General features: G+C 42.5%; 1 protein-coding gene across 2 annotated transcripts in view; it reads right to left on the bottom strand.

Moving 5' to 3' along the window:
• RABEP1 (rabaptin, RAB GTPase binding effector protein 1) overlaps positions 1-19,757 on the bottom strand; it is a 100,410-nt gene that overhangs the window by 28,081 nt on the left and 52,572 nt on the right. For both annotated transcript variants that reach the window (XM_055306082.1, XM_055306083.1), the window contains 5 exons: positions 15,187-15,390; positions 13,012-13,172; positions 9,385-9,504; positions 4,312-4,447; positions 432-610 (listed from right to left, as the gene is read on the bottom strand). In XM_055306082.1, coding sequence (XP_055162057.1) covers positions 432-610; positions 4,312-4,447; positions 9,385-9,504; positions 13,012-13,172; positions 15,187-15,390 — 800 coding nt within the window. The remainder of the gene's footprint in view (positions 1-431; positions 611-4,311; positions 4,448-9,384; positions 9,505-13,011; positions 13,173-15,186; positions 15,391-19,757) is intronic.

The raw sequence follows: 19,757 nt of genomic DNA, 5'->3' as shown, positions 1-19,757 counted from the left end.
TCCCTCTGCCTGTGTCTCTGCCTCTCTCTCTGTGTGTGTGACTATCATAAATAAAATAAAAAAAAAATTAAAAAAAAAAATACTTGCTACCAATGTTTAAAAAAAAAAAAATGACTCGACCTGGGCAAACACAATCCAGGAGATTCTCTGTCGGAGAACTGGACAGAGGGTGGACAAGGGCTGTCTCAGAAATATACACTGTTGCGCCCTGCAGTGTCTACACAGGAGCGCTGTTAAATCAGCTCTCTCAGACAAGGCCATTCCTAAAGCTAAGCCCTCCAATGCAGCTCTCGTGTATTCTGTAAGGGCGTGGATGTCCCCTGGCTCCAGCCTTTGGTCAAGTCCCACAAAACATAAGCCCTGCGATGGCTTGTGTGGGGACAAGCAGGGCGTGGTGCCAGTGCTGCGAGTCCCCCAGAACTGTCACTCACCTGATCTCTCTTCTTCAGCTCTTCCACCTGCCGGAGCTGTTCCGATGTGAGCACTATCTCCATGCGCTGCATGTCCCTCATGAGCAAACGCTGAGACTCCAGAAACTGGTCATTGGCCTTCTGCCACGTGTGTTTCAACTGGTTGTGTTGTTGTCGCTCTTGCTCCAAGAGATGGCAAACTGTTTAGGCACCCCCCGCCCCAATGAAAAACACTGAATTTTTTTTTTAAAGATTTATTTATTTATTTATTCAGAGAGAGCGAGAGAGAGGCAGAGACACAGGCAGAGGGAGAAGCAGGCTCCATGCAGGAAGCCCGACGTGGGACTCGATCCCAGATCTCCAGGATCATGCCCCGGGCTTCAGGCAGCGCCAAACCGCTGAGCCACCGGGGCTGCCCAAAACACTGAATTTTAATGGTAGGCAATTCCTTTAACATAGGCAATTCCATTAGACTAGGTCTGGCCAATGGTCCATCCCGTGTGGGACTTGCCTCGGACAAGAACCAAGGGGCAGCCTGCTGTAGGACACATGGCACCTGTCCTCACATCTCTCCTCATGCAGAGTCTCCCAAAGCCTGCTCCCGGTAACAGTGACTAGTGAAAAGAGGATTTCTGTGCTAATCGAGGGTTAGAAAACCCAGCTAAATGAAATTTTACAGGTTCCTTCACTGCAGGACTTTAAGCTCAAGATCTTAAGTATGCCTATGTTCTCTTGGAGGAGGACAGAGAACTCAGTATGTCCCCACTTCCTTTTTTTTTTTCATTTTTTATTTATTTATGATAGTCACACAGAGAGAGAGAGAGAGGCAGAGACACAGGCAGAGGGAGAAGCAGGCTCCATGCACCGGGAGCCCGACGTGGGATTCGATCCCGGGTCTCCAGGATCGCGCCCTGGGCCAAAGGCAGGCGCCAAACCGCTGCGCCACCCAGGGATCCCTGTCCCCACTTCCTTTGATCAAAACATCCTTCCCACAGTGCCATTCACTGAACAAGTGTTCTAGGGAATACAATTTGGGAAATGCTGCTCTATGTGTGGAAGGCACGGCAACCACTACTCACTGTCTTTAAATACTTTCTGACAAATGTGCTACCCAGAAATGCTTCCTGAGCTCATGCAGTTCTGACTTTTCAGGAAGTCAATGGTTCTCCGAAATGGCAGCTACTGCTGACACTCGCCAGCTCAGCCGTCCTGTACTAAAAAATGAGTGGGTGGCATCACCCAGCCACTCCAGCCAGAAACCAGAGAGACAACTGTACTGCTGCCTTGCCTCGCCCCACTACTGCTCCCTCCTGGGCTGTGTGACATGGCCACTTTCAGCCACCTGCCTCAGATCCGCTCTCACAACCCCGACAACTGGTATGCTTCCTACCATTGGTCTTGCCTCGCTGGCCTACTATCCACACTACTGCTAACTGAACTGAACTTCCTAAAATGCAAAATTTACATGATCACTCTCGAGTTTAAAGCTCTTCAGAAAAGTCAAACCCAAGGCCACATACTGTATAATGCCATTTATACAGAAGACCAGTAGAGGCCAATCTGAACAGACAGGAAGGAGACCAGGGCTGCCCGGGGCTGGGAGGAAGGTGGAAAAGGAAGTGACCAGTGATGAGCACAGAATTTTTCTTGGTAGTTAAACTGTTGGGGAATTAGGCAGTGATAACAGTGCACAGCTTTCTGAGTAGGAGATTTTGAAGGAGTGAACTTCATGCCATGTGAATTATGTTTCCATAAAGCTGTTATTTATTTTTTTTTCATAAAGCTGTTATTTAAGAAAAACATTTTAAAAGCCCTTCAGAAGCTCCTTCCTGCCTATATGATAAAATCCAAATCTGGGCTTCAGCATAAGGTGTCCACAATCTGGCTCTCACATTTTGCCCCTGTCTCCCACATCCTAACTTTGCTGAACCAATTTCTTCCATTCCTTTATCTGTTGCACCATGTGCGAATGGCTTTGAACATCAGTCATCTCTGGCCACCTGACAAATAATCTCCCTGTCCTTCAAAGTCCCACTTAGCTTCTCCCAAGAAGCTCGTCTGTGGCTCTGCTGCCTCCCTGGTGCACTTGCAAGTGGCCCCTGCAAGAGGCAGGAGCACTAATGTGGCTGCACAGCTAAGTCTCCCAGTGCAGGTGGTAAGTTACAATGCTGTTCAACTTTCACCTTTTTCTCCTTCTGGTATGGAAATTATCCCCTTACTCATTCTAACGAAACTTCTCAGATACTTTTCCAGACATGTTAGGAAGGCTTGGAGGTCAAAAACAAACAAACAAACAAACAAAGGAAAGGAAAGGAAAGGAAAGCTTGGAGGTCTTAACACTTTCTGGAAGGGTTGGAGTACATCGTTTAAGCAGAAATTCCTACTCCTTTTGGACACTTTCTGTGTTGTGTGTCTTTTTGACAGCAGCACATCTGAAAAGTGTTTCCAGAAAGCCAAAGACTTGCTCAAACTTTGAGGTGATTTTCATAACATTTTATGAAATAATTCTGTAGGCTTATTAATTTCAGCTTTCCATTATTTGAGAAAATAAACTAATATGAAAGCCTAAATTATTGATGGAAGAGCTGTACTTCCCACAGTACTTGATATACTACCTGGAAGTATTCACTGTATAGGACTCTATCACCACAGCCCTAACTTGCATGTGAAAATATGTTACTAGTAAAACCTACAACACGTACAAGATTTCAAGGTATCCATGCATCTAGATTATGAAAAAAGTGAGATCTGCACTTTTACTAACCTCTAACTGAAATTTACCATTTCCTTTAGTTACCCACAATCTGGGCAACCCAGCACAGTTAAGGAAGACACCGCCCATGGCTTCATCGCCAACAGAAGCTGTAGCCACTGCTGTGTCTTGGCACAGTGGCACTGCTTCAGGACTACAGTCCTTACCAGACCTGCTACCAAACCTCTGTAATTAATGCATCCATAAAATAACACATTTCTTTCTGTATTATAAGTTTGCAGTTATTTATATTTTGTATCGTAAGTGATTTCTTTTGTATTTATATTGTAGGGATTGATTGATTTTTAATACTGTAGGGATTAGAAACAGCATCCTGGGATCCCTGGGTGGCGCAGCGGTTTAGCGCCTGCCTTTGGCCAGGGCGCGATCCTGGAGACCCGGGATCGAATCCTATGTCGGGCTCCCGGTGCATGGAGCCTACTTCTCCCTCTGCCTATGTCTCTGCCTCTCTCTCTCTCTGTGACTATCATAAATAAATAAAAAAAATTAAAAATAAAAAAATAAAAACTGAGCTGCTTTAAAAAAAAAAAACAAAAAAACAGCATCCTAAGAGTTTTCACAAGATTGCCAAAAGAGTCCACGAAACAAAAAGGTTAAGAACTCCAGATAATTAAGACTCACTAGCAGAACTGAAGACAAAAGTCTATCTTTATGTTAATGGGGAAAAGATAAGCCTTCTCCCCCAGGCCAGGGAAAATGAAATCAATTTCTGTACAAATCTGCTACCAGCCTAGTGAAATTAAAACAGACCCTTATAAACAGGGATGCTACTTGAGGCCACCAGAATATACTATCTGTCCTCTGTCCTATTTTCACTCTTGCTAATCTACCTCCATTAAAAGGAGTCTGGGGGCAAACACAGTTTCCCCAGCACTTCCCAGGCCTCTGGTCTTTCTGCCCACCTCTCATGCCTTGTCAAGTTACTCCTGGGGTCCCTGAGGAGAGAGGAACTGTCTACAACCCATATCTCTTCAGGAGATCTCATAGCTCCAGCCTTTCACTAGAACACCTGAACCCACTGCAAAGCTTCACAGTGAATCATTAACAAGTTAGAGTCTAAGACTTGTTACTGTTTTTAATCAGTATCAATGGAGACTGAGACTAAAAATACACAGAATATATATTTACCTTCATGCAATTCCTTCCGAAGTTTCTCAGCATCCTCCTGTAAAACGGATTTCTGAGTATTCAGAACAGCTACGTACATCTCCAGGTCAGTTCTGCAAGACTTCTCAGCTTCCAGGTAATGGTTCAGTTCTTTAACCTGAAACAAAATGCAATTCTGTGAAACTGAAACTTACAACAGTTTCAATGTTTTTTAAAAACATTTTTTTAGGGATCCCTGGGTGGCGCAGCGGTTTGGCGCCTGCCTTTGGCCCAGGGTGCGATCCTGGAGACCCGGGATCGAATCCCACATCGGGCTCCCGGTGCATGGAGCCTGCTTCTCCCTCTGCCTGTGTCTCTGCCTCTCTCTCTCTCTCTCTGTGACTATCATAAATAAATAAAAATTTAAAAAAAAAAAAAAAAAAACATTTTTTTAGGGGATCCCTGGGTGGCTCAGCGGTTTGGCGTCTGCCTTTGGCCCAGGGCACGATCCTGGAGTCCCGGGATCGAGTCCCGCGTCGGGCTCCTGACATGGAGCCTGATTCTCCTTCTGCCTGTGTCTCTGCCTCTCTCTCTCTATCATGAATAAATAAATCTTTAAAAAAAAACATTTTTAAATGCCTTATTTCTGTTTAACATTAATAATAGTCAAATATTAACAAGATAGTCTAATATCTGAAAGAGTTGTAACCAAAATAAAATGCAATCTTGCCCCAGAGAGTGAATATATAATCACTTGCTTTACCTTGTCCTATACATTATCTGTCCTAAATCTTGGCCATTTATTTCATTTATTTATTTATTTTTAGATTTTATTTATTCATGAGAGACAAGAGAGAGAGTCAGAGACACAGGCAGAGGGAGAAACAGGCTCCCTGTAGGGAGCCCCATGAGGGACTCCATCCTGCTCTGGATGGAAGGATCATGCTCTGGACAGAAGGCGGGCGCTAAACTGCTGAGCCACCCAGGCATCTCAATTTTGGCCATTTATTAACGTCAACTTTTTCAAATGGTTATGTCTAACTTCACTTTCAAAGTTACTTTCATGCCTTTTAACTTCCTACTTCTTCAAATTTGCAAATGAGGGCTGATCTGTTTACAGTGGTCTTTACTTCCTAGACCATTAACACAAGACGTTAGTACTGGGCACAGGCTACAATGACCATGGAAGCGCCATGTGATGCCGCAATGGAGGTTGTGAGCCAACCAAAGAGACTAACCAAGCACCATGGTGCTGGCCGCTGTGACGCATGTTCCCTGCCGCTGGGAATTCAGCTGATGACAACCAGAGTCCATACAGCAGACATAAAATGGTGGTACACAACCACTAACTCCATCCACTACCACTTCTTAACATAAATATCTGACTCAAAAATCAGTGAGTTTCTTACATTCGAAAGCTATTAAGCAGAACTCTGGGAAAATGGTAGCAGTGGTGGCACAGTCTGTGAATTTCCTTGAATTCCATTTACATCAACAACAAAGCTACTAAAATAATAAAACTAAAGAAACAAATTGATAGTTGGAGTATGGGGCCAAACTCTGAAAGCAGCCTCCATGGACATCCGTGGTATCAGCATCAACACAGGACAAAGTAAAGGGAGGGAAAGATGACCCTAAGAATCCCCAAATTGTCAACTGAGTCTCCAACTTTCAGCAGCTGAAAGTGGAAGAGTTTCAGGGTACATTGCTTCTCTGTATGAATCTTGAGATCTACTTACCAAGTTCCTTATTAAACCCTATTGGATTTGAGTGGAATTCTGAATTTACAGATTAATCATAGATTAATTTGGGGATACACATAATACATTATCTTTTTTTTTTAAGATTTTATTTATTTATTTATGAGAGACACACAAAGCGAGGCCAAGACACAACACAGGCAGAGGGAGAAGCAGGCTCCATGCAAGGAGTCTGATGTGGGATTTGATCCTGGGTCCCCAGGATCAGGCCCTAGGCTGAAGGCAGCACTAAACCACTGGGCCACCCGGGCTGTCTAATACATTATCTTCTCATTCAGGAACACACAAGCTCAGACCTTCATCATAATGTATTCCATAATGATCTTACCCATTTTTGTTTAGATACATTTTCAGGTAACACAGAGTTGATTTTAGGTTTTTTGTGGGATTTTTTTTTATTTTGCTACTATAAATGGGATTTTCCCCATTATATTCTTTACTTGGATAGATTACTGGAGAATGTTATTTTTGTATGTTGATCTTGTCAGAACAACTTTCTTGAACTGTTGCTCAGTCTAACAAGATGTTGGTACATTCTCTGGCTTTTCTACATGAACGATCATCAGTTTCCCTGTTTCCATTCAGCGCTTATGCTCCGTCTCTGCATCTCATCTTGCTGCATTGTCCAGGACCACAAGCACCCCTTGCACAAAATCACAGAGTACAGGTCTCCTCAGTGCTCCTGTCACTAATAGTAAGGCTGCTAAACACTCATTGATTATGATGTTTGCTACTGATAAATAGCTCTTAAGTTACTGTTTAAATTCATCGAATGCCTTTCTAAATCCAAGCTGAATAGATTACTCCTCTATCATCTTCTCCTGTGGTACTATACTACATTTTCTGGTGACATGCCCTCTTTAAATTCCTGTGAATATAGCCTATTTGGTTATGATGTCTTTTTTTTTTTTTAACTACAGTGTTGAAAATTTTTGTTTCTGTATTCCTAAATGAGATAGATCTAGAATTCCTTTCCTTCTACCACCTGTGTGTGTGTGTATGTGTGTGTGTGGTTTTTTTCAAGATTTTATTTATTTATTCATGAGAGACACAGAGAGATAGGCAGAGACACAGGCAGAGGGAGAAGCAAGTTTCCTGTGGGGAGCCTGATGCGGAACTCGATCCCAGGACCCCAGGATCATGCCCTGAGCCGAAGGCAGATGCTCAACCACTGAACCACCCAAGGGCTCAACTCTCTGTGTTTGTAATGAAATATGCAAATCTCATAATTTCCCTCTTTTCTGTTTTTTTTTTTTTAAGATTCTATTTATTTATTCATTAGAGACACAAAGAAAGAGACAGAGACACAGGTGGAGAAAGAAGCAGGCTCCATGCAGGGAGCCCGCTGTGTGAATCCATCTCGGGACTCCAGGATCACGCCCTGGGCCGAAGGCAGGCGCTAAACCACTGAGCCACCCAGGGATCCCCTGTTTTCTGTTTTTTTTTTTTTTTTTTTTTTAAATTTTTATTTATTTATGATAGTCACACAGAGAGAGAGAGAGAGAGGCAGAGACACAGGCAGAGGGAGAAGCAGGCTCCATGCACCGGGAGCCCGACGTGGGATTCGATCCCGGGTCTCCAGGATCGCGCCCTGGGCCAAAGGCAGGCGCCAAACCGCTGCGCCACCCAGGGATCCCTGTTTTCTGTTCTCTAACAGAGTTTATAGAGTTGTAAGGAGTATCTCTTTCCAGGTTTGGAAAACTTTACCTGCAAAACCAGTGGAGTCTAATGTCTTTTGGAGGAGAGGAAACAGAAGAAAGGAAAATTGGATATAAATTTATTTTCTCTAGCAGTTCCTACTTTCACTCCTATTTTTTAGATAATTCTGGCTATTATCTTTCATCAGAAATGTTTTCACTTCATCAAATTTATTTCATTTCAAATTTATTAGTGTGACACTGTTCACAGTATGTATTATTTATAAGTCTCTCTGGATTTGTAGTCATGTCCCCTTCTCATTTCTAATGGTTTGAGTCTTTCTTCCTGATTATTTTTTAAAGATTTTATCTATTTATTTTAGAGAGAAAGAGCAGGGGAAGGAGCAGAGGGAGAAGGAGAGAGAATCTCAAGAGGACTCCATGACCAGGGCAGGGCCCAACCTACGGCTCCATCTCATGACCTGGGCTGAAACCAGGGGCCAGATGCTCAACCAACAGAGCCACTAAGGTGTCCCTCCTGATTAGTTTTAATGTAGGTTTGTCTACCTTACTAGGCTTCCCATTTTTTTCGCATTATATTGACATTCTCAATTTTTCTTTTGCTTTTCTATTTTACTAATTTCTTCTCTTAGGCATATTATTTCCTTGTATTCATATTGTCTGTACTATTGTTTGCTTTTTAGATTTGAGTAAAATATTCAAAACACTAAATATTTTTTAATTCCTTTTTCATGAGTTTTTCTTTCATTCCAATCATTTTATTTTAGCTACCATTTTACTATAAATAATTTAATAACCTGTGGTCAGAGATTTGAGTCTGCATAACAATTCTTCAAATTTTTTTGGCACTTCCTTTGTGACACTATGAAAAGCATAATGTACCTAAAACTAACAATTATTTTATCCCATTCACTATCCTAAGTGCTTTATACGTGTGGACTTATATAATCCTATTAATAGCCTTATGAGGAAGGTACTATTATCCTCATTTTACAGTTAAGAAAACCAAAGCCCAGTAAGATTAAGTCATTTGTTCAAGGTCTCCAGCTAATAAATGCTGAGGTCTGAAATTCTATGCCCTACTACTATGTAAGATGCAGTCTCTCTTTCTCAGGTACAGGTTTCTGTAGGTCTATTATATCTAAATTATTAATCAGATTGCTCAAAACCCCTACATCCCTGCTAATATTTTTCTCTGCTTACACTATCACTTGCTAAAGATCAATCTCCTACTGTAACTGTGAACATGAATTTCCCCTTGTGACCGTCCCTTTTAGTTCACATATTTCAAGGTATATACGATACATTCAATCACGATTGTCACATCCTATTGATGGATTATTAGATAAGGACCCTCCATTGGTATTCTTTTTTCCCTACATCCTAAATGCTTCATATCACAATTACTATATCAACTTTCTTTGTGTTAGAGTTTGGATAGCATATCTTTAAACATCCTTTATTTTCAACCTTATATTATAGTTTTATTTCAGGTGTATCTATTATAAGCAATATAAATTTAGATTTTTTTAAAAAAAAATCCCATCTATTTTAGTAGGTAATTATCAGTTTACATTTATTAGGATCATGGACATATTTCCCCTTTCTACATTCCTATGCCCTCAGTGACTCTAACTTTTCTCATAGGGTTAGGTCAGGGCCCTGGGGTGAAGGAACAGGCTACAACGTCTCCCGACCTTTGAGGCTTCCAGCTCTTTCACTTTGTCTTCAGTCTCTGTCAGCTTGTCTTTCAGAGCTGCAATTTCCTTCTCCATGGGCATCACAACAGACCGAAGCTTTTCAGCATCCTCTTGGGCCTACGGTTAAAAAGAATTAAATGATATAACTTACTGGTTCATTGTTTTTCTAAGAAACATTGGCTTGTACATGTTAGACTTGGCACAACAAGTAAGCCTACTGGGTGCTGTATTACCTGAACCACGTCGGATTCTCAAATGTTGCAAGAGTCTAAATGTCAAGTCATCATCACAATTTTCTCAAATATTACACTTAAAAATTGGGAGTAAGTAGGAAAATGGATTCACGGGGATCCCTGGGTGGCTCAACGGTTTAGCCCCTGCCTTTGTTTGGCCCAGGGCGCGATCCTGGAATCCCAGGATCAAGTCCCATGTCGGGCTCCCGGCATGGAGCCTGCTTCTCCCTCCTCCTGTGTCTCTCTGCCTCTCTCTCTCTCTCTCTCTCTCTCTCTCTGTCTATCATAAATAAATAAATAAATCTTAAAAAAAATGGATTCACTGTGCCAAATCTGATTTTTTATATCAATTAATTAAATTGGAAAAGACCATACATATAAAAGGAAACATACATACATTAATTTTCATAATTCTGGTCACTAAATTCATGAAACCATAATTTCTTATGAAATGGCTGGATGAAAGGACTGGTTAGTTTTTTTTTTTTTACAAAGTTTTTTTAAATTTTTATTTATTTATGATAGTCACAAATAATCATTTCATCATTTATTTTATTTTTAACTAAGTCCTGTTTGGAAAAGACCTCGGAGCTTAAAATACCCTCAGTCCAGGCTAATTTGGGATACTTACAGAGGGGCCTGCTGATAAAAACCAGCAGGAAAACAAAAGGAGGGAAGCAAAGAATTTAACACAGATGGAGCTACTTACTGATGCAAAGATGACTCCACTCCACAAGTGTTGCACATCATTATAAACAAAACTTGTAAAGATGATTTTTTTAAATGTCAGAAAGGTCAATAAAGACAAGGAAAACTTACTAAGGAGTCATTTGTGGTGATGAGCATAGGGTGGTGCCTGGAAGTGCTGAATTACTATACTGTTCACCTGAAATTAACACAACACTGTCTGTGAACTATGCTGGAATTAGAAGTCTAAAAAATTTAGAAAAAAAACAATACAAAAACAAAAAAGAAAGTATAATCCACATATAATGATTTTATGGATTAAAAGTTGATCCTTAGGACTTTTTCTTTCTTTCCTACTACTTTATTGCCAAGCCTATACCTTCAGTGTAATATTGAACAGAAGACATAAAAGCTGGCATCCTCTGTGCTTCGTCTTCCAGGGAAACAGCTTTCAAGAATTCCGTATCAGTTACAATATTTATTGTAGGTTCGTTTCTGATAAACAGAGAGGAAATGGCCTTCCTTTATGAATTTTCTCACAATTGTTTTCATGCCTGGGTGTTGCATTTTATTAATCACCTTCTTAGATTTTTTTTTTTAATTCTTTTTTTTTTTTTAATTTATTTATGAAAGGCACACAGTGAGAGAGAGAGAGAGAGGCAGAGACACAGGCAGAGGGAGAAGCAGGCTCCATGCACCGGGAGCCCGACGTGGGATTCGATCCCGGGTCTCCAGGATCGCGCCCTGGGCCAAAGGCAGGCGCTAAACCGCTGCGCCACCCAGGGATCCCCTTAGATTTTTTTTTTTAAACAACAATAAGGAATATTTAAAAACCTGCCAGGGTCGAGAGGAACCTAAAGATACATGCAGCATCATGCAATGTAGTATGGTGCCAGAGATCTCAGAACAGTAAAAAAGGACATTAGGTAAAAACTAATGAAGTCAGAATAAAAAGCATAGGCTTTAGTTAATAATAATGAGTCAACATTGGTTTAATAGTTGTGACGCACTATCTGTACCACTAACAACAGATACTACCAACAGGGAAAACTGAGTGTGGCATATATGGGAACTCTGTATGATCTTCACAGTGGTTCTGTAAATCAAAAAACATCCAGGGGGATCCCTGGGTGGCTCAGAAGTTTGGCACCTGCCTTCGGCCCAGGGCATAATAATCCTGGGGTCCTTGGGTCGGGTCCCGCATCGGGCTCCTTGCATGGTGGAGCCTGCTTCTCCCTCTGCCTGTGTCTCTGCCTCTCTCTCTCTCTCTCTCTCTCTCTGTCTCTCATGAATGAATAAAATCTTTTTTAAAAAATTAAAAATAAAAATAAATTTTGAGAATGACAAAAAGTTTCAGGTTGAGAAAATCATGGATACAAATGTATCAGAAAAATGAAGAAAACAGGGGGATCCCTGGGTGGCGCAGTGGTTTGGCGCCTGCCTTTGACCCAGGGCGCGATCCTGGAGACCCGGGATCGAATCCCACGTCGGGCTCCTGGTGCATGGAGCCTGCTTCTCCCTCTGCCTGTGTCTCTGCCTCTCTCTCTCTCTTTCTCTGTGTGACTATCATAAATAAATAAAAAATGAAGAAAACAATCTCCTGTTAAGATTCAGGATAAAATTCCCAGTGGCAGCATCAACCATGAGCCATGTCCAACACCCGGAGGGGGTGATGGCGGCTAGCTATGGACCACACCGTCAGATGACTAAGTAACTCTATGGTCAAGAAGACACTGTTAGGTCCTCATGGACATGCTGAGTTAGTCTTGTCCTGGAACAGGGTAGAATGAAAAAAACAATTTGTGTTTAAAGCTTCTATTTGGAGTACTGGGTTCTCAAATGATTTTTGTGTTATTATAAACATTAACCTTCTAAATACACAAAAGTAGTTCTTGTATGGACCAAGGGTTAGGAGCCAAAGAAAATAATCCAAATGAAATTTAAAAATCAAATTCCACTTATTAATTTTATAGAATATGTGACTTAAAATATATGAATGTACCTACATTAGTAAAGGAAAAGTTCATATAATCACACTGACGGGAAAGCTTTTTAAATTTTCTCAATGATAAAATACTGCACCTTCTATTCAGCCGCTCTGTACAGGCATCTACGGTAATGTGTTCAAGCACAGCATGCGGTACATTTATCCCACAGGAACCACAATGTACTGAGACAGACGGAAAATCATCTGTTTTAAAGCTGTGGTTTAGACACATTCACCTGGAACAACACTCATTCGATAAACATGCAGCACCACTGTGCTAGACACTACTGTAGGTAGGTATATGATACTCCGATAAACAAGACTCCTGCCCTCGGGGGGCTCCCATTCCAGCGAGCAAACAACAGATATAACAAACAAGGGAACACTGTGTGTGCTCTAAGGAAATCTGTGCTACAGAAAAAGAGAAATGACAACAGGATAAGGCGATCAGAGCTATGGCAAGTGTGGGGGGGAAGTGGTCAGGACAGGCCTCATGCAGCCAAGACATTTGGTCAGAGACGTGAAGATGGGGAGGGAGTCAGCCATGCGAATGTGAGGGGTCAGTGAGTCAGGCCACCTAGCACTGCATTTAGGAGTGCGTCCACAGAATCCATCCAACAGGAAACAAGAACGTCAGCCTACTGCCACAGTAACATCAGAAGAGGCATCCTGCATCCGGGTGTCAATACTCCTACAGACAAGTGTATTCCTTCATACCTTTTTCATCTCATTTTCTAAATTCTCCTCCTCTTGGCCTTCGGACAGCCTCCTCCTCAGATCGGCTATCTCCCTCTCTGCGGACTCCCGGTACTGCGCCCACTGGCTCCGCTCCTGCTCCAGCCGCAGGTGGAACTGGTGTTCATAGTCACGGACTGTTTCTACAAAACATCACCACAGATGGCAAGTCTGAGTGCTCTAAGGAAGAATGTTCCGGCGCAATGAAATTTTAAAAGGAGTTACATAAGGAGATCATGCCTAGTTTCTGGAAATCTTCTAATTTATGTGAAACAACTTAAAGTTAAGATTTCTGGTACTTGGGATGCCTGGGTGGCTCAGTGGTTGAGCATCTGCCTTCGTCGTGACCCTGGGGTCCTGGGATTGAGTTCTGCATCATGCTCCCCGCAGGGAGTCTGCTTCTCCCTCGGCCTCTGCCTCTCTCTCTCTCTCTCTCTCTCTCATGAATAAGTAAATAAAATCTTAAGAAAAAAAAAGAATTGTGGTTCTTATTCTGTGCAATTTTGCTAAGGGCTTTAAACCATCTCTAATCTTCATGGCAGGCAGGTGCCATGTGTCTCTCACAGACGGGGAAAGCTCAGGGGAGGTGAGACACTCTGGCCAGAGAATGTTTCACAAGTAGGGAGCAGCAGAGCTGGAATTCAGAGCTGGGACCAACCTCCCGACACTTCACTTCAGTTCCTGAGACAAATGGACTGTCACTCCAATCCAACTATCTGAAGGAGGGAAAAAAGGGATATGCTTCTGGAATAGTTTACTATAACTGAGGATTCTAAACTGAGACAAATTCTATACAGTCGCTAATAAATGGCTTTATCTTTAATCTTAAGGCATTATAGGATAAACACTGCTGACTGCCCCTAACTACCCCCGCCCCCAACAAAATCCCACTTTTGTTTTGGAAGCCAGTGGCCCAACTTAAAAACTAGATTTTCTAGCTGCCTTTGTAGTTATGGGTAACCACACACCTGACTAAATGAGAGGGGGTGTATGTGCTGGAGACTTCTACAAAATGTTTGCTGCTTCTCTGAGGGTGACTGGAGGAGGAGTAGCCACTTTCCAGCCATAAGGAGAATGGAGTTGAAACCATACAATAAGGGATGGAGGAAGTGAAGAAACCGGGGACGTTGGTGATGTCGTGGAAGCACTATAACCAGCCTACAGTCCCTCCCTCCAGACTGCTGCTTCTGTGGGAAAAATGGACTCCTGTGTGGGTAAGCCATGGTTATCGGGTACCATGAAGCTTACAGCCACCCCAAGGTGATGGCCACCAACCTGGAAATACAGGCTCCCCTGCCTTCTTTCAGAGAGCACGAAAGCAAAAATGACACCTAAGTGCCCAGATGGGGAGAAAGCCACCACTATTTCACATGTTTAATATTAATTACACGAAGGACGCCCAGGGGGCTCTACTGTTGGGCATCTGCCTTCGGCTCAGGGCACATTCCCAGAGTCCTGGGATCAAGTCCCACATTGGGCTCCCTGCAGGGAGCCTGCTTCTCCCTCTGCCTGTGTCTTTGCCTCTGTGTGTCTCTCATGAATAAATAAAACCTTAATATATTCCAGGAACCCAAAGCTTAGTGGCAACATCTTTCATTTCATTGGCGTCTGGTCAGAAACACAGGCAGTGACTGGGGCCCCAGTGCCAACAGCAGACAGGCTCAACTGCTACTCTTCCTCCATTCCCAGGTCACAGGCCTGCAGCCCAGACAGCCTGTCTATTCTAGCCCATGCCTTTCTACCACAGAAAAGAGTCTTCCCTGCAATTCTCTGACATCATGGCCACACAGGACTGGGGGGGTGGTCAGGAAGTGTGAGTGGGGACAGGACCCAGTCCGGTGCCCCTGCCCACCCCCTGCACCCAAGCGCCCAGCCTGGCCCCCAAAGCAGGGGAACGCAGCCATGGCTCAGCGCCACAGCCCCATCCACACTCCCAGTAGGCCTCCTCTACTCGGCTCGGGGCAGAGGCAGACGGCAGCCCCACCAGTGCCACTGACTTCTCCTGTCTCAGAGAGCACAGTGCACCCTGACGACGCTCCTGCATACAGCCACACGTCAACTCAGGCCACAGCTGAAGACCCTCTGAAAATGCTGTCCACCATTAGCAGCAGCGATCTTGGGAAATCGCAGCACAGATCAAACGTTCTTTGTCTTTACCTTTCATCACAGCCTGGAGCGAGGCCACCTCTTCTCTCCACTGTCTTTTCACTTCATCGATTGCTTCCTGCTTGGTGTTCTCAGAGACCGTGGCGATGGCCTTAATGTTTTCCACCTCCGCCTGGGCTTCCCACAGCTGCGTGCGCAGGTGCCCCAGGTCGTCCTGCGCCGCCTGCAACACTGCATTTTGCCTCTTCAGGTCCTCTGGGGAGAAAGTAAGAGGCTTTCCGTTAACCAAGGGTTTGCCTATATCAGGCTGACCTTCCAAAGAAGAGGTAAAGCATTACATTTATGATGTTAACATCGTAATGAAGAAATTAAGCATTAAATTTTAACATGCTATCTTAGAAAATGAAATTTTTTAAAAATTTATTTTAGAGAGAGAGCACGCAGGTGGGAGGAGGGGCAGAGGGCAAGGGAGCCCACCTCAGGGCTTGATCCCAGGACCGCTAGATCATGACCCGAGCCAAAACCAAGAGCCAGACACTCAACAGACTGAGTCACCCATGCGCCCCCCCAAAATGAAATTATTTTAATAAAGATAAAATTTAAGGTATGCACTGTATCACAAATCCATTGCTTATTAATTATCCAACCAGACAGCAATTAAGTACATAGCTTCACAGTTAAAATGAGGCTCTTTCACTCACTGGCTAATGAACTTATTTGACCTCTTTTGCTGCCTCGGTTTCCACATCTATGAGATGGGCCTTAAGAACAGCCACCTCTGAAGGTTGCTTTAATGCTAAAACAACTTGCTGAAAATGCTTATTAGTAGTAGTACGATACTGGCACAAAGTAAACATTCAAGAAATGGTTAGCAGAGGAGAAAAGCAAGCCAGAGTCCACAGCAGCTACCAGGTCAAGGATTCTTTAATGTCAGGCTAATTTTCTCCGTGCCCCTTTACCACCTCTTAAAGTTTCTCAGACATGCCAGCTGCAGGATTTAAGCCTGGGCAGGACATGTGTTTAGCCAGATGGACTCTCACACAAGGTGAATCTACCGACAGTATGTGGCAGAGTGCCTGTTCCCCACCACACTCACTATTCTCCACTTTTCAAAACCCTTGCCAATGTCACAGGGAGAAGCTGGTGACACCTGTCATCCATATTCCCCGATCAGTAGTGAGGCTAGTATCTTTTTACACATTTATTAATGCCCATGTTTCTTCTTTGGTGATAGTCTTTACCTGTGTTTCCAATGAACTGTCTTTTCCTCTGGTTTGGAAGAGTATTTTACATACACTGAATACTGACTCTTTTCTTAGAAAACTTGCCCAGTCTGCTACTGTTTGTGTCTCAACTTTTCCATATCTTTCACCATCTAAAAGTTATGAGACATTCATGCAGAAGAATCATCCATCTTTATGAAAAGTCATCAATTCCCTTCACAGAACGCAGTAACTAAGCTAGCTGGCCAGGAGAACAGCCTGACTTAGGGCCTAATTCTGTCATGGCTGGCTGCAGGACCTGAAGGAGCCACAAAGCCCTCAAGCCAGGATAGTGGCAATGCCTCTCTACGAGAACTTCTAAGCACTTGCAAAAAAATCAAATAGATAATATTAAAGAACTTTTAAAAGTTGTGAAGACAGGGACACCTGGGTGGCTCAGTGGTTGACCATCTGCCTTCAGCTCAGGGTGTGATCCCAGGGTCCTGGGATCGAGTCTCGCACTGGGCTCCCTGCAGGGAGCCTGCTTCTCCCTCTGCCTGTTCTCTGCCTCTCTGTGTGCATCTCTCATGAATAAATAACAAAATCTTAAAAAAAAAAAAGTTGTGAAGACACTGATCATTATCACATACACACAAAGAGGAATCCACAGTTTGGCAGTCTGAGTAACAGGGGAAACGTCAGTCATGCTAATTGTAAGTAAAGCTGTTCAAGAGAGCTTGACTCTCTCAACATGTTTCACATTGCTTCATCACCACTATTAAAACACCACTATTAAAACCCAGGGGCACCTGAGTGGCTCCATCAGTCAAGCATCCGACTCTTGGTTTCGGCTCGGGTCATGATCTCACAGTTGTGGGATCAAACACCCACAGGCTCTATGCTCAGTGGGGTGTCTGCTGGAGATTTTCTCCCCTTCCTCTACCTTCACCCCTGTTCAGTAACCTCCCTCTCTTTCTCAAATAAATAAATATTCTGAAACACAAGTCAGAGAAAGTGATAAGAATGTTAACTGCAGGAAGCAATTATCTATCTGGAAATAAAGACAGACATCTAGGAAACGGTGGCAGGTATGTGGGAGTGACCCCGACACTAAACACGTGAGGCCACAGAAGGAAAACTGTGTGTGTCAGCTTCATGTTCTGCGTGTAAAAGTGTTTTTGTAAAATGTGAACTAAAAGAAAAAAGCATTATCTTTGGGACACTTTGTTATTTCTGAGAACTACAATTTTGTCAAGACTCAAGTCCGTACACTCACACCTGCTCATGCTCCTTTTTACTGGAAATTACCCAGAGCTATAGCTATCATGTTGTCACTAGGAAAGAAAAACTGCACATACCAAACCTAAATACTAATTTGTGGCCTGTTTCCACAGAGTTAAGAGAGCAGTACAGAGAGCCTCAAAGAAGACTAGGTCAAATTTTGTTTATGACTTACTTGGTGTGTAATATCTACTATTTTTTTATTTATTTATTTATGATAGTCACACAGAGAGAGAGAGAGAGAGAGAGAGAGAGAGAGGCAGAGACACAGGCAGAGGGAGAAGCAAACTCCATGCACCGGGAGCCCGACATGGGATTCGATCCCGGGTCTCCAGGATCGCGCCCTGGGCCAAAGGCAGGCGCCAAACCGCTGCGCCACCCAGGGATCCCGTAATATCTACTTTATGTGCTACATATTAAATATATTTAAATGAGACAAATAGTTAAAAGTTAGAAAAACCTAAACTTTCTGTACTGAAACAGTTCAAATCTGTTTGCCCATGGTACAGGTTATTATTAAGGAATAGTTATGTTACTATTTTGGTTTTGTATACATAATGATAAAGATTTTCAAACATGCTCTAAAACAGAATCTATGAAAAAAAAAAAACTGAGAATCTAGTACAACAATCTTTGACATACCTATCACCAAGATTTGGCATTTATTCAAGCATCCTTTTTCTGTGAGGTATTTTAAAAATAAGCCCCAGAAACAATATTACATTTTCTAACATACGACACATGCACCTCTAAAAACATGAACATTTTCTTATGCAAACACGGTGCCATTGTCACACTTAACATGTTTGGTATAATCTAATAGCCAAACTGTAGTAAAATTTCTCCAATTACCACAAAAATGTCTTTTGGAAGACCTGTTTGAATTAGGATTCAGTGAAGACACTTCATTTGGTTATACTAACACTTCACAGAATACTTCAGAGACAAATATACAGAATTCTGTAATGGACACTTATTACCTATTATGTAGTTTCATCTTCTTCTTTTTTTTTTTTAAGGATTTTATTTTTAAGTAATCTCTACACCAAACGTGGGGCTTGAACTTGCAACCATGAGATCAAGAGCCACACGTGTCACTGAATGAGCCAGCCGGGTGCCCGAGCTTCATCAATTTTTAAAATTACTGTTATATCCGCCTCAATCTCTTTTTAAGAAATAAAACATTACAAAAGCTCTACCTCCCTCAGAAGTAACAACTCTCAGGAATTTGAAGTTGTTCAAATGTCCATTATCAGGCATATTTTTACACCTTTACTCTGACACAGGCTCTTAAACCTTAATGCTCTCAACAGCGCGGTGTTCTTCTGCAATTATCTCTAACCCTCAACACTGCTTGTGAGATGGTTAATACACGTAAACTACTTCGTTTGGTAACTGCAGTGCCACAGTGCCAAAGCATGAGCTATCACGTTCACGGGCACACAGATATGGAGCAGGAATCTACCTTTTCTATACAGATGTTCCCAATTTTCTACACCACTCTCCCAGATTTTTTTCTATTTTTGTAAAACCATCTATACCATATGTCACATTTCTCTTTGTGTGAGGACCCGATTATGGAACTCCTACCCTATAAAAATGCTCTATTCTCATGCTAGTACTATCCTACCAAAATACAGCAGTATTTTTACTATTTTGTCTATTCTTGCTTGTACACATTTAAAGTTTTGATAGTTTAATAAAAGCACTATAGTAGTTCTGGATGAAATAGGAAGACTTTACCTACCAGATTCAAAAGTTATTATTATAAGCTTTATGTACCCACTACCGAACTCCAGCAATCAAAACCTATGGGCAGCCTTGCCCCATCCACCCATGTGCACTCCACAACATACTATTAGGAGAGAAGTCCCAGACATTTTTTTTTTAAGCTAATAAACTTTATTTTCTTAGAGCAATGTCAGGCTCACAGCAAAACCGAGCAGGAAGTAGAGTTCCCATCGCTCTGGCCCTACGCCCACACAAGCTCCCCTACTGTCCACACCCCTCACCACAGCAGTACATTTGTTATCATCACTAAGCCTACAATGACACATTATCAAAGTCCACAGTCTACACTAGGACAATGTGTAATAATGTGTATCTGCCATTGTGCATCATACAGAATAATGCCTAAAA

The sequence above is a fragment of the Nyctereutes procyonoides genome, unplaced genomic scaffold (assembly GCF_905146905.1).
Source record: "Nyctereutes procyonoides isolate TBG_1078 unplaced genomic scaffold, NYPRO_anot_genome, whole genome shotgun sequence".
Taxonomy (NCBI): Eukaryota; Metazoa; Chordata; class Mammalia; order Carnivora; family Canidae; genus Nyctereutes; species Nyctereutes procyonoides.
The sequence above is the reverse complement of the archived record's forward strand: the minus strand, read 5'-3'. Positions and strand labels throughout refer to the sequence as shown.